Raw genomic sequence first — 14974 nt, 5'->3', positions numbered from 1 at the left:
AGGCCTGTGTGGACAGGAGGACCACTTTTTCACTTGCTGTCACTTGTCACAGCAAGTCACTGTCACTTGCCACCCTACCAGCAGACCCTGTGTAGAGACCCAGCGGGATCTGCCCACCGCAAGAAGGGGGACTGTGACACCCTTTGAGCAAGATGGCAGAGAAGCTAGGGGCCTGCTCTGGCGGGGTTCCCTGTCACCTGGGGATGGCGCCACAGGACTGGATCACCGTGGGCATCCCTGGTTAGGAATCTCGCAATTTTCAGAGGCACTTCAGGGCGACTGTGCTTCCTCTGTGTCACTCCTTTCTTCCCAGGCTCTTGACCTCACCAATGCTGCCGCCATCTCAGACTGGGAAAGAGCCTTAAATGACACAAGGCTCTCCACTTCACCTTCTCGTCTGTGACGGCTTGCCTTCTGCTTGAACACTCCTGGCAGCGGGGCTGACTGCTTCGAGAGGCAGCTTGTTTCATTGATAGTCCTAGGATTAGAATGTTCTCTCTCACCGGGATTTTTAAATCTTCCACTCCACATCTGCCACCCACGAGCCCCAGCTCAGCCCTGGGAAGACATACAAAATAAATTCACAATTTTTTTGTTTTTTTGTTTTCTCTGCACGCAGCTTATATTTTCCCTCCTTGGGGCACATGCCTGGAATAGTCCTGCCAGTTTCTCCAAGCTGAGTTTCCAGACCCATCACTCACCCGGTGTATCTCATTTGGGTGTACAGTTGCCAGGTCACTAAGGCCCCTTGTGCTGTGCCCTACCTGAACCGTCCAATGCTCTCTGGAAGTGAAGGATGTCAACTTCTTTAAGGATCCACATCACAGAGACATCCTGGAGCCAGTTGTGCGGCAGAGAAGCTTCAGCCCACTCTTGATGCCTGTCTCCCCACTGTCAACCCAAATGCTGACTTTTTAAAATTGTTTTGAAATACGCATAACACGAAATGTACCACCATAGCCATTTTTAAGCCAACAGTTCAGTGGCATTAAGCACACTTGTAATGTGCAACCACCCTCACCAGCCGTCTCCCGATCTTGCAAAACTGAAACACTTTCCCCATTAAACAATCACTGCCCGTTCCCTCCTCCCTCCAGTCCCCGACAACCACAACTTGTTCTACTTTCTGTCTCTGCAAATTTGACTACTCTAGGTACCCCACGTAAGTGGAGTCATACAGTATGTGTCCTCGTGTGACTAGTTTATTTCACTTAATATTGTGTCTTCAAGGTTCACTTGTATTGCAGCACGTGTCAGAATTTCCTTTTTAAGGCTGAAAACATTCTGTTAAGTATATACTACATTTTGTTTATCGATTCATCCATCAGGGGACACTTGGGTTGCTTCCACCCATTAGCTATTGTGAATAATGCTGCTATGAACGTGGGTGTACAGATACTTCTTTGAGTTCTTGCTTTCAATTCTTTTGGGTATAAACTACAAAACTGAATCACCAACACTAGCATTTTGTTCCTGCTGCTGATTGACTGGGTTTTCCCAACTCCGTGTTTGTGAACTTCACTTTCTGATCGCAAGCGAAAGACTTTCCTATAGACCTACCGTCTCTAAAAATGGCTCTTATCATCATCCCAACCTGTGGCGATAATTAACCCCATTACACGAACTGTTTGCCATTTATCCCTAATTGTAATACAGCACAGTAGTGATCACCTATACCATTAGCTCCCTGTCAGATTAACTTGCAAGCTCTGTGCCAAGTGTTTCTCACAAAGCTTGGTCACCTGTTGCCAAACTACATCAATTAAGGAGCGCAGTGATGCAGAAAGCAGCTGCAGCCTGCTGACGTGCAGCCTCTCCCACGCACCTCACCCCCTCCCACGCATCTCACCCCCTCCCTTCTCACCTTTGCTCCCTTCCAGGGAATCTCTACACTTTTCCCTGAGCTTTCTTTCATATTCCCAGTTTTTTCTTCTTCTGAGAAATGCTTGGAATGGTCTCTGGCACACTGGATGGGGGTAGGGTAGAAGGGATGTCAGCTCCAGCTTGTAGATTTCCGGGGTGGAGGAGGCTGGCCGGGAAATAGCTCGTCAGCAGGGTGGTACGTAGGAATCATGTAGGGTAAAGGTTTCAACAGAAGTAGAAATCCTAACATCGCTAATATTGCTCCAGACGCATGCTGTCCCAGGTTCTCTATTGTTGCCTAAACTTCATGACTGAAAACAACCACTACCTTATTGCAGCCCACAATTCAAGCCAAGTTCAGCCAGGAGATTCTTTTGTTACAAGGGGCATCGACAGAGGTTCCCTGGTGGTATTCAGCAGGTGGCTAGCCTGATCTGGAGGATTGAGGACAGCTGCACTCATGTCCCGAGCCTCAGTGGGGGTGGTAGGACGGCTAGTTCCGCTGGAGCTGTCACCTGGAAGACCCACACAGGGTCTCTCCAGCAGGGCAGATTACCTTAATTACCTCAGGGTCATCAGAGATCTTAAGTCATGGCTCAGAGCTCCAAGAGAGGGGTGTTCCAGTGAAAAATGTCAGAAGCTTCTAGCCTTCCATGATCTAACCTTGAAATTACCTAGTGTCACTCTGATGCACTCTGTTGGGTGATACCGGCACGAATCCACACAATTTCAAGAGGAGGGGACACAACACCCTATCTGTTGATGAGAAGAGGGTCAAAGAACTTGCAACCATGTGTTAAAGCTGCAGTATATGTGTATGTATAGTTGAGTGCATGATGCTGAAACCACACATGTATGCAGTTAACCAAAGTACACCACAAACCATGGTGTTTATAAAGGGTTATGTGGTCTGGGAGGAAAAAGAAATCACATCCCTTTGGGGCATCGCAGGCCTTGTGGATGAGATACAGCATTGAAGCCAGGCTCTGAAGGACAGGTACCTGCAGTACCATCACAGATGGAGACTGGAGCAGGGACACGGAGGGCAAACAGAACAACGAACCAACAAACAAAAACCAAGAAAGCAATGCCACTGAGAGAAGAGGCACTGTGAGAGGCAGAAGGAGGTGGCCCCAGGAGCAAGTAGGTCCCCCAAGGTGTCATACTGGCAAAGATCAGGAAGGATGGAGGAGGAGTGGGAAGGGTTACAAGGCACGTTGTAGAGAGCGTGTGTTACAGGCTGGTGATTTAAAAAAATCACCAGAGAGAAAAGAGCTAGCACAGCAGGAGGGATCCAAGTTCTATAAAAGTAGGGGACTGGCTGGGTAGGTAAAGATTCCTGGAGACCGAGGGACTGAGGGGTGGGTGAATTACTTCACCTTGAAAATAAGCAGGCGCTTGTTTCCTTAAGGGTAAGAGGAAAGGAAAGAAGTGGGTTACTTATTAAGAGATTCCGAAGTATAGAGAAGTAAAGGGGAGGGGTGGCTTCAATCCTCTAAGTAGGAGGTAATTTCATTTACTAAAAAAAAAAAAAGTTAAAAAAAAAGCTTGATGCTGTTAGATATTTCCATGCAAATTTCTAAACAAACCCCAAACGAGTTACATTTTTTAAAAGAATTTCTTCAAGTAGGCAGATAGGAATTGTACTAAATAATTCTGTTGTGTTTATTTTTAATGTTTCTCCCGATTACAAAAACATGTCCGCTTGAGAAAATTAGAAAAATATAAAAACATACAAGAAACAAAATGCCACCTGTTTACTCCATGGTCTTCCAAAGACAATTGTTAGAAGCTGGTTTTATTTGCAGTAGATCTATTATGCAAATAGCTCTATTTTACAATACAAAAATACAAAGTTTTACATATTTGAGATTCCTACATAAGACTGAATCTACTCTGTACAGGAGATGGCTTCTGCTTCAATGGTCTTCAGACACACCTTTAATAGCTATATGGTATCCAAGCTGTAGAGATACCATAATTTAACCATTCCTGTTTTGGGAACACCTAGATTGTTCCTGATCTTCATTATTTCATATTTAACATAGATATATGTTGCTTGTCAACAGTCGTGTCTATAAATCTTTACCTTTTTGATCATTTTTTGTTAGGGCACATCAGGGAGACAGTATATAAACTCTTTCAAGGCTCTCGAAACACATCCTCAAACTGCCTTTGTAAAAAGGGCACACCAATTTTGACTGTCTCCTACAGGAATACCCTCCTCCCCTTAAAAAGAAAAGCCACTTGGGAAAGCTCAGTTTCTTCTAGTAGTTGGCATATGGAGGCTTTCTTCAGAATTAGAGTTCAGAAATGTGACTTTTCCAAATCTCTTCCTTACTTTTCAGGTCCCAGGTGCCTGCCAGTCTTGAGATTCTGGTATTTTCACCATCATCCCTGGCACCAGATCGCTCAATCCTCAGGCCAGTAAGAGAAGGTGGGAAGTATTTCAGCGTTCGCTTTTTTCTTTTTTCTTTTCTTTTTTTTTTCTTTTTGTAATAATGGCTTTGATGAAGAAATAAGTGGGAAAGTGTGAACCTGGGACCGGGTCTTGGACCCGCAGCGCTGCCCAGAAGTAATCGCACGTGCGCGTGCGCGCGCGCGTGCACACACACGCACACACGTACGTCCTCCCTCCCCACCCCGTCCGCCGTCCGCTCGGGCAGGTTGGGGAGCTGAACCCCGCTTGGGGGTGAGCGGGAGGCGGAGTGGCGGGGGTCCGGGAGGCCGGCGGGACGTCGCCAAGGGCGGGGGCGTCCTGGCCGCGCGCTCAGCCCCCGCGCCGCTGCCGCCAAGTTTACCCGCACGGTCCCGGGCGACTCTCCGGTTACCTGAGCCGGCAACCACGTCAGCGCCACATCATCTGGGCTTTTTATATTTGCGAGGAAACAGGAAAAGAAGGAAGAAAAAGCTCTCGGGAGCGAGCCAATCGCAGGCAGACGGCGCTGCGGGCGGAGCGGGCGGGCGGGCGCGCCGGGAGCGGGGCTGGCCCGAGGGGGCGGCGGGCGGCCGGGCGGCGGGGCGGCGGCGGCGGCTGGTCGGTCTGCGGCGCGGGCCTGGCGGCGGGGAAGATGCTGCAGTCCCTGGCCGGCAGCTCGTGCGTGCGCCTGGTGGAGCGGCACCGCTCGGCCTGGTGCTTCGGCTTCCTGGTGCTCGGCTACGTGCTCTACCTGGTCTTCGGCGCCGTGGTCTTCTCGTCGGTGGAGCTGCCCTACGAGGACCTGCTGCGCCAGGAGCTGCGCAAGCTGAAGCGGCGCTTCCTGGAGGAGCACGAGTGCCTGTCGGAGCCGCAGCTCGAGCAGTTCTTGGGCCGGGTGCTGGAGGCCAGCAACTACGGCGTGTCAGTGCTCAGCAACGCCTCGGGCAACTGGAACTGGGACTTCACCTCCGCGCTCTTCTTCGCCAGCACCGTGCTCTCCACCACAGGTAGGATGCCCGCCCGCGCCCCCCCCCCGGTCAGTTCCCCCGATCCCTTCTTCCCGGGGCCCCTCTGGCGCTGATCGCGAGGGGCCCGACTCCGCGGCGCCGGAAGCCGGCGAGGTGGCCTCAGAACGCGACTGGGGTGGCCGCCCGGAACTCTTGGAGCGCAGTCCCTAACCCTTCGGCCTGGGCGGCTGCAGGGGTCCCCTGCTGCGCTCTCTTGTTCGTGCCACCCTCCACCACCCGCCCGGCCGCTGGCAGTCGGTACCCTGCGAGGGGGGAGGGTGGTGATGGAAACTCTGGTGCTGCGTGCAAGTGCGCTCTCCTTCCTCCCCCATCCCGCCCGGCCGAGGCTGCGGGACTTAAGGATAACGCGTCCAAGGGTCACCTTACAGAGAGGGCCTCTCTTTCGAAGGTACCGAGAGATTTCGGCCTTTTTCTACCATGGGGGCGGCTTCAGGGGTACCCTAGTGACATCACTCTGCTCTTCGCAGGTGATCTCGGAGCGCACAGGCCGCTCCGGGTTCTTTAAGGAGCAGAAGGAGGGGTGAGGGAAGGGCGCATCCGATTGCCGGGGATCTGGCAAAATGGGGGCACCCTGATTCAGCAGTTTTTCCCCCCAACTTTCGGTGCGCGAGGCCACCCTTAAACTTCCAACCCCACTTCCCTGGCACCGCTCACCCGGCTGGGCGTTCGCGAACGGAGAGCGTCCTAGGGCCTCGGAGCGCGGCCCCACGCCCCGCGGCGCCGGGCGGAAGCTGGAGGCTGAGTTGTCCCAGCTGTGGCCCATTGAGGCGCACACACCTGAGGGAGGAGGTGTTATACAGTGGTATTTGGACCCTGGAAAGTGGTCTCAAAGAGCATTCAGCGCAGTCTGGTCTCTTTGTCCGTGAGATCAAATCTTTGAACAGTCCTTTGTGGCTTGCACAAGGTCACACATACTTCTAGTTAGCCACTGGAGTCCTGGAACGTGGGCCTTGTGATTTGCCTGCCTGTTAACTGTTGTATCCCACCCCCACCTTTATACTTGAATCGGCTTTACATTACTCCGACTCTTCCATCGCACCACGCCCTCCCCTCCACCCAGGGTTTAGGGCTGTGTAATCCCCCTGGGCTAAACCCAGTTGATTGTTGTGGTAATTATTTGGTAATAAGTAATGGTACAGTATCCACCTATGTCGTGTCAAACAGTGATTCAGAAGCATAAGGCGTATTACTAAACTGACATGAGTTTACCCGGCAATAAACAGAAGTGCATTTCTAGTTCTTACTGGAACACTTTTTAAAGGTAGCTCTAAGATAGACCTGTTATCTTACTGTTCAACTTTTCCAACACTACTCTAGTTTTATTTCCAGCCCTTCTGCTTCCATTGTCTTTAAACCCACCCGTCCCCCTACCCCTGCTCTATTCCTCAGATCCTGTAGAACTCATTGTGCCTTTCCTTTGGAGTGTGTTTGTGCTACGTTGAGAGTCATTCATTCTCTGCAGAAGGAAGTGCTTTCACTGGGCTGCAGGTCTACAACTGGGTCACAGTGTTGGGGAAATATTATGAAAAATGATGATAACTTTTAGTAGTTTCCAAGTAATGGTACTTCAAGTATAGAACAGGAGTAAGAACCGCATTATGAGGAAAAAGAACATGTTTGCTGTTCTGGGTGGGATTTTGCATCACTGATACACTCAAGGCAATCTCAGCAGCATAGGCACCTAATTAAAGGTCAAAAATATTACTTTACATCTTGAACAGACAGTTATTTCCCAGATTCCCCTCTTTCCCTTTTTGTGATTAGGAAAATCTGCAGTTCTGGTTGAAAAAAAAAAAAGTTGGGAAAGATGTCAGTATTGGTATTCAGATTGCATTGTAGTTCCTAAGAAAGTCTGTATTCATGCAAAACAAGAGTTCATTTAGGAAATCAGTGCAAGGGGCACTTAAGGATAAACTAGACGAAAAAAGTTTGCCTCTTGGTTTGTAAAATTAGCAAATCAATGAATTCTTGTCATCGATAGAATAGAATCGAATTGATTAGTTCAAATAGAATTCTAATAAAATTTAGAATTCTGTTCTAAATCAAAGACACTCTTCTGCTGGTTTTGTACTGACCCCTTCATTATCTGGCACGTTTGATGTCGCATGTGTTTACTGGTTCACTGGCAGAGGATTAGATAATTTTAAGAGTGAATCTAGTATATGTCATTACTCAAAAAACATTTTCTGGAAAAGTACCAGACAACTCAAATGAATTGGAATTGTGGTTTCTGCTTCTCTTTAGGTAGATGTTAGCCATGGTATAATTTTTTTCCCAAACTCTTCTACCCCTGTTGATGGCAACTTAACTGACTTAACTCACCCAGGCAATCAGTGTAGTCCATTCCTGACTTGTCCAGAATGGTAACAGTGAGCATCGCAAAGATGCAGTTCTTGATAGTCATCACGGTGATTCAGGAACACGAATGCCCTTACGGCAGAACCATCTCATCCCACAATGTATAAGCTTCCATTTCTGGAAGGAACTGGGTAAAATCTTCATGGTCTATTTGGAAGAAGCCTTAAGTTGGCAATTCAGCAATATTCCCTTCATTCTGTGCTCTGCCAAGACCTCTGAATTATTTCCAGCAAATAATTTAACATTTCTTTACTTCTCCTTGATTCTGAAAAGATACAGCAACGTCTATGCAGGAATCATGAGAATGGAAGAAAGAGTGAAATCCGCTTTTACCTTTTCAGAGGGAAGGGCTGTATAAAAAGAAAGGGAGGTATTATACACTCAAGGATTCCCACAGAAGTTTTATACGGTGGTCTTTTTGTCAAGGATTAAGGAAATAATGTCTAGGTGAAACTTGGAGAGTAAGAAATAATTTTCATTGAACTTGTCTTTAGTGGTCATATGAAATGTTAAGCCAATCTTATTCTTTTTTTTTAAACTGGAAGCTTAATTTGTTTTGTAGAGTAATACATATATTTTGTATAGATTACGTGGATAAGGAACAAGGGTGTCATTTTGAATGAGTCACAAGTTTTTTTTTTAATTGAAATATAGTTGATTTACAATATTGTGTTAATTTCTGGTGCACAGCATAGTGATTCAGTTATACATATATATAATTTTTCATATTCTTTTTCATTATAGGTTTTATAAGATACTGAATATAGTTCCCTGTGCAATACAGTAGACCTTGTTGTTTATCTCACCTCATTCTTTTTTTTTTTTCTTTCAAGAGAGTAAAATGAAGATTTATTAAGCAATAGTACACTCTCAAGGGGAGAGTGGGCAGGCTCAGGTGTGCTGAGTTTCTTTGGCAGGTTGGTTACATAGGGTGTCTGATCTCATTCTTTCTTTTTTTTTAATTGAAGTATAGTCAGTTTCCAATGTTGTGTCAATTTCTGGTGTACAGCATAATGCTTCAGTCAAATAGGAACATACATATATTTGTTTTCATATTCTTTTTGACCATAAGTTACTACAAGATACTGAATATATTTCCCTGTGCTGTACAGTATAAACTTGTTGTTTATCTATTTTATATGTGTTAGTATCTGTAAATCTCAAACTTCCAGTTTATCCCTTCCCACCCTTCATTCTTAAGAACAGTCTGTCTTGTCGGTTTACTATAAGTTTGCCTCTTTATTCATTGTCCTAAGCAAGGCTTTATCATATGGAGGATGGTAAAGACACAGTTTTTGTGTGTATATGACTATAAAGTTGCCACTGCATTTGCTGCTTTGCAAGTGTGGGGTCCACATGGTAGCATAGTCCCCGTTCCTGTCACTTGTAGGCCTGATGCCTTTCATCAGGATGCTGCCTCCCCTGGTAGAAGAGAGGTTTTGAAACTCATATTTAAAGGGCTCAGAAAAGGAACGTAATTTAGTTTGTCTATGGTGGCCTTTGTCTTGGTCAAGTTGACAGCTTACTGCAGTGCTGGAAGTTTTCAAAAAGAGAAGGTGGGAAAAAGTGATGCGGGGCAGTGCCTGATCGACCCTGAGTTTCAGACTGTTTTCAGAAGGAGAAATGTATTATCACCACCAGCAAATATTTATTGAGCTTTTAAAATCGGGGTGGGCAAACTGTCACTTCTGGGCCAAATCGGACCCACCACCTGTTTCTGTGCAGCCCGAGCTAAGAATGGTTTTCATATTTTCAAGTGGCTGGAAAAAAAATCAAAAGAAAAATAGGACTTTCTGACACATGAAAGTTTTATGAAAATCAAATTTCAGTGCCCATAAACAAATTTTTTTTTACCAGCAAAAAATTTTAATGGAAAAGATATATTCTGTATTTAAAACTTTCATAAACAGATTTTATTGGTGTGTAGCCACACAACCATGAGTTTCTGTATTAGGGTTGCTTCCCACCTATGTTGGCAGAGTTGAATAGTTGAGACAGAAACCATTTTACCATTGGCCTTTTGCAGAAAAAGTTTGCTGCCCCCTTCTTAAAATAATACTTGGAAGGAACTCAAAGTCCGAGAGCATCTAAGTGCTTTACTTCCTTTTGGAAAACTTTCTATGGGACAATTTTGCTTCTCGGGTTTGTGCTGTTTTTTTATGCAGTTTGCAACATTTAAGTTTTGCATGACCACCCCCAGCCGCTTCCATTATAAATGATTGTTTATTACAGGATGTGTCACTAGTTTCTGGTCAAATTGGTGACTCTGCCTTTTCTTTCTTTTTTTTTTTTTTTTTTCAAACAGTGACAAGGCTACATTTCATGTTGGGATTACCTTATCTAAAATGGGTAGTAAATACTGTATTATATCTGGAGCAGAAATGACCACAAGGAAGAAAGTCCCACCCAAAACACACAAGCAAACTCGATCAGCCAGAAGAGAAATCTGGAATCCCACACGCAGAAGTTGGCACTTCGTATTCACAGGAGAGCCTTTGGTCTCGATTTTGAGCCTTTACATTTAATTCTAAGAAATCCAATTATCCGGCTTTCGAGCCCCTAACCGATGAAAGAGGGAAAGGCCTGGTTCCAGGCAAACAGGTGTGAAAGGTCACGAAAAGACACACACCTTAAAAAAACATTGATACTGTGTGCCAAGCAGTGTTTACACATTACTTCCATGAATGGCCAGGAACTAACGAGGCATAAGTGTCATTATCCTCACTTTACAGAGGCTGACGCGGAAGGGGTGGCTGAGTGACTTCTCTAACTAGGCCACAGAGCTAGAAGTGACTGGTCTTGATCTGAATCCAGGCGTGTCCGAATTAAGACTGTGAGTTTTGCCAAGTGTCTGGCTGGGAGAGGTTGCTACGGAATGCATCCTGTCTCCCCCAGTTCAGAGGTTGAAGTCCTAACCCCAGCCCCTTAACGTGTGACTGTGTATTTGGAGGTAGGGCCTTTTAAAAGGTGATTCGGTTAAAATGAGAACACTATGAGAAGGTGGCAACCTGCTAGCCAAGCCGAGAGGCCATGGAAGAAACCAAACCCACTGACACCTTGATCTTGAGGAAAGAGAATTTTAAGGTCTTTACTGTTGCAGCCACCAATTTCATACGCCTGGAGAGGACATCATTGTTGTAGAAACAGTCTACTAATGAATGTCTTTGAGATAACAGGAAAAATATACTTGGAGGGGAGGGTGTAGCTCAACTGGTAGAGTGCATGCTTAGCATGCACAAGGTCCTGGGTTCAATCCCCAGAACCTCCTTCAAAAATAAATAAATAAGTGAACCTAACTACCTCCCGCTCCAAAAGCAAAATATTTAAAGAAAAAAAAAGAAAAATATACTTGAACGTGCTTCTGTTTAAGAAAGCAGAGAAAGTATGTGATACCCGCCCAATAATGATCAAAGAGAAGACATTTAGTGTTTAAGGTGTAAACCCATACCCGTCCCATACCTTAGTACTTGGAAGGTTCTTTTATTTCCCAAACTGTAAATATGCTGTTATCTATGCCGATTTTATGGCCCCTGGAACATACCGTTACTGTTATAAATGACTATGACTTGAAAGAAATTATGTGATGCTTTTATGACATAACCGTAAGTCTTGTCAAGCATGCAGTCTTGGATGAAACCGGTAACTGAGTGGGAAATCTGGTGCCTTTCAGGACAAGCAGTTTTATGGCCTCGCTTGTTGGACTGCCGTTGGGGGGAGAGCACCTGTTGTCTGGAGAGGGGAAGAGTGCTCTAAGGTTGGAGCCAGAGGAGGTGCTGGTACTCGACTGTTCTGAGCTGTAACCACAGCAGCGCCATGTGGGTCAGCTTCCTACAAGCTGGTTCCGGGCACAGAGATGCTGTCTCCATGGCATGCTGTCTTTGACATAGTCAAGAGTGCACTCTGCTAGGGACACGCTTCCGTCCCAGCTGTGGCCAGATCCATGCGATTCAGAGGTGCTTTGCTCCTGCGTGCACTGCTGTGAGGTCCCACTGCCTGCTTCTGGTGGGAGACAAGGGCTGCCTCTTTATCAAAAAGCAGGCAACTTCGGGGGAATCGTCTTGAGCCTCGCAATGCTGCTTTCTCCCTCCTGGACCCAGTTTGTGCCATGACTTCCTTTGTTCCTTTAGGATGGATCCCTTGTCCTCAGAGTTGGTGGCCACTCTCTGTCAGGGCAAGGTCATGCCCTCTGACCCGAGGTCGGAACGGAGAAGAGGGGGTGTCGGAGGTGGAGAGGGGGTCCTCTCCCTGAGCATGAATCAGAACAGCAGGGCTTTGTCTGTTACCTTCTAGCCGTGTTCGTGTTTCTTTACTTTAATCTGTGAAACAGAATCAGTGCTTCTGTTAAAGAGATTAATTGGGCCGCGTCAGACGTTAGCAGTGGGTTCTAATTGGCTTCTCGATGCTTGTTCCCAGATCAGTCTCTTGGCTTTGGCTCCTCGGGCTCAGGCTCGCATGGCGAAATCAGAGCCTGCGCTCTGAAGCCTTGGTAGGTGGGTCCCCCGTGATGAGCTCTAGGCAGAAAGCCCCCAGGGGACTCAGAAGCCCAGTTACTGCAGAGTTAATGTAACCATGGCTGGTGGGGGCAGAGCAGAGAAAGCCAAAACACGCAGAATTTTAAAATGCCGATTTTCACTTCTCTTGGGTGTGGCCGACAGAAGTTGCACACGAGAACTGGGTGGGAGGCTCTAATGATGACGTCCAGCCCTTGTTAGTGCTTAGGTGATGCTGTGACCTGAGTTAGGCTATTTAATCAAGTGGATGCCTCAGTCCCCTTTCCACTCAGCTCAATGGAAGCCTCTTGTGGGTTATTCAGACCCTGGTTTCCTTGTTTGGTCTGAAGGGGTCTTTGGTGCAAACATGCACGAAGCGGGGGAGGTGGGAGGGTGGCCAGAGCCCAGGGCTGGGGCTGTGCAGAGGCAGATTCTCGTCCCTGTCTTCCCAGACCCCCTTTCCTCCTGCTCTTCGTCCCGAGCAGGGAGCCTTCTGCCTGCTGCTTCCCGCAGCACCTTGCGTACCACCTTCAGTGGGAATATTCCATTCTTCTGTTTTCCTACCTGACCTCCCCCAGGAGCGGGCTGGAGGACGAGCACATCTTAGCTTCTCTGCTTCGCTTGCACTCAGTAGATCCTCAGTTAGTGTGTTGAAGGCACATTTCTTCACATGTCTGAGTCTGTTTCCTCTTTGGTCAAATGAGGAAGGTTCTAAAGGTGTTGTTCATTTCCAGGAGACCTGAGATATAAATTCATTGAGTTGATGAGGAAACTGAAGCCCAAAGTGCTTAAGTAACTTCTGAAGGTATTCAGATAAAAGCGGTTTAGCTGAGCGCCCGTGTGGACTCGGCACCCTGTGAAGGGCCCTCGGGGATCTAAAGAGCAGAGCGGCGAGCATCCTGCAACGAGTGTTCACTGAACGCTCGGGGAGCTCGCCTCCCTGGATGCATCCGGCCGGCAACGGGGGAGATGCAACAGACAAGACAGTAGGTCAGACGCATGGTGCGGGCCACAGGGATAAACTGTTAAGGAGAAACATCCTACAGCAGAGTGAGCCAGGAAGCCAGGGAGTGTGTCTCCGTGTGTGCTCGGGGTGGGTGGAGCCCGGGATGGTGGTCTTTGATGAGGAAGCCAAAAAACGCCTTCCCGAGAAGATGGCATTTGAGTGAAGGACTAGAGGAGGTGGGAGGGCCTTAGACAGCCCCCTGGGGAGCTGTGTTCTGGGACCAGATCCCCATAGTGGAGGGGCAGCTAGAAAGCCATTGTGGTTGGAGCCCAGGGAGGGGGCAGTGGTGAGACCAAGGAGGAGAGAGAGAAAGGGGGCGGATGGCAGAGGACGCTGCAAAGTGTTCGGCCGTTCTCTGAGTCGGGTGGAAAGCACTGGGAGATGTTGAGCGACTTTTCTAACACATGCCCTCTGGCTGGTGTTAGGAGGCCAAGGGTAAAAGCAGAGGCCTAAGCAGGGGAGGCTGTTACAGTAACCCAGAGGGGGCGGATGGGTGGCTTGGAGCAGGGCAGTGGAAGTGAGTGGTGAGAGGGGTCAGATTTCGGGTACGCACTGATGATGGAACCATCAGGGCTTGCGGATGGATGGGATGTGACTGGTGAGACCGAGAGTGGTCGAGAGGGACTCCAGGGTTTTTGATCTGAGCGCCTGGCCATGTGGAGATGGAGGAGAAAGTCGGGGAGGGAACAGGCTTTTGGGTGGAGCCCAGGCGTGGGCCTGTTGAACGTGAGATCCCTACTGGGCATCCAGGTGGTCAGGAAGGATGCGCTCATGCCAGCGTGGGGTCCTGGGGAGACTGGCTCCTTCTGTTTAAACAGCGTACCATGATTTCAGGCCACATCACCGGCTCATGTGTCTGATGGCAGAGGCTCAAGGCTCTTGAGGAATGACGTCTGAACCTGTCCTTGAAGGAGAAATGGAGTGTCCTTAAGCAGAAAAGAGAGAAAAGATACTCCAGTTGAGACTGTGAATACTCTGGGCCCAGTGGCCCTTTGAGTGCATTTAACCACGGTTTAAACCAGGGACTTCAACTTTCAGGCTAAGAAGGGACATGTAAACTACAGTATTTTCTACTTTAATGTTAGGTAAGCCTGTGTGGAAAACGGGGGTGGGAGCAGGGAGTGGGAAGGGCAGAGGGATCTGCTTCATATTATCTGAAATTTAAAAATAGTATTTAGTATTTGATATAGTTCAATATAAAACTTACATTGTATATTGTTTTAAGAACAACAATAAATATCTTTCTTTAATTTTTTTATTTTTTAAATTGAACCTTAAATTCTTTTTTTAAAGTTTTTTTTTTTTTTTGTGGGGGTAGATAATTATATTTATTTACTGGAGGGACTGGGGATCAAACCTGGGACCTCATGTGTGCTAAGCACATGCTCTACCCCTGAGCTATCCCCTCCCATCCCTGCCACCTTAGTACACTTTTCTTTAGGAGGAGCTAACATTACAGTTACCAAGGAATCAATCTAAGTTGTTTCTGTTTTTAGGAAGTAAATAAGAAAAACATGAATTATTTTTTCCCCCACAAGGGATCTAAACATTTAAGAGTCTTTCAGCTTCAAATAAACACATTTACAGTTTGTCACTGATGGGGCAATTATAACACGACTCTGAAAACCACCTGCGTAATTTTCATTTCTTCAAAGGATGTTTTTTAAGTTTGCAGAATTACTGCTTGAAATGATCCCGTTTGTTTAACAGTTCACTGCTCAGGGTCATCTATGCTCTAAGCGTCCTCTTCTTTTGAACCAATACTGATTTTTTTGATGTCGCTGTAGCTTGTGCTTAACAGGAAGGAAAG

At 47.1% G+C, this 14974-nt stretch overlaps 1 protein-coding gene across 1 annotated transcript in view; it reads left to right on the top strand.

The window, feature by feature from the left end:
• Positions 1-4484: 4484 nt before the first annotated feature.
• The window catches only part of KCNK1 (potassium two pore domain channel subfamily K member 1), a 46072-nt gene continuing 35582 nt past the window's right edge, over positions 4485-14974 (top strand). The window contains exon 1 of the mRNA XM_006212374.4: positions 4485-5289. Coding sequence (XP_006212436.2) covers positions 4935-5289 — 355 coding nt within the window. The 5' untranslated portion in view covers positions 4485-4934. The remainder of the gene's footprint in view (positions 5290-14974) is intronic.

Source organism: Vicugna pacos, chromosome 11 (assembly GCF_048564905.1).
Source record: "Vicugna pacos chromosome 11, VicPac4, whole genome shotgun sequence".
NCBI lineage: Eukaryota > Metazoa > Chordata > Mammalia > Artiodactyla > Camelidae > Vicugna > Vicugna pacos.
This window is presented reverse-complemented; position numbering and strand designations above follow the sequence as displayed.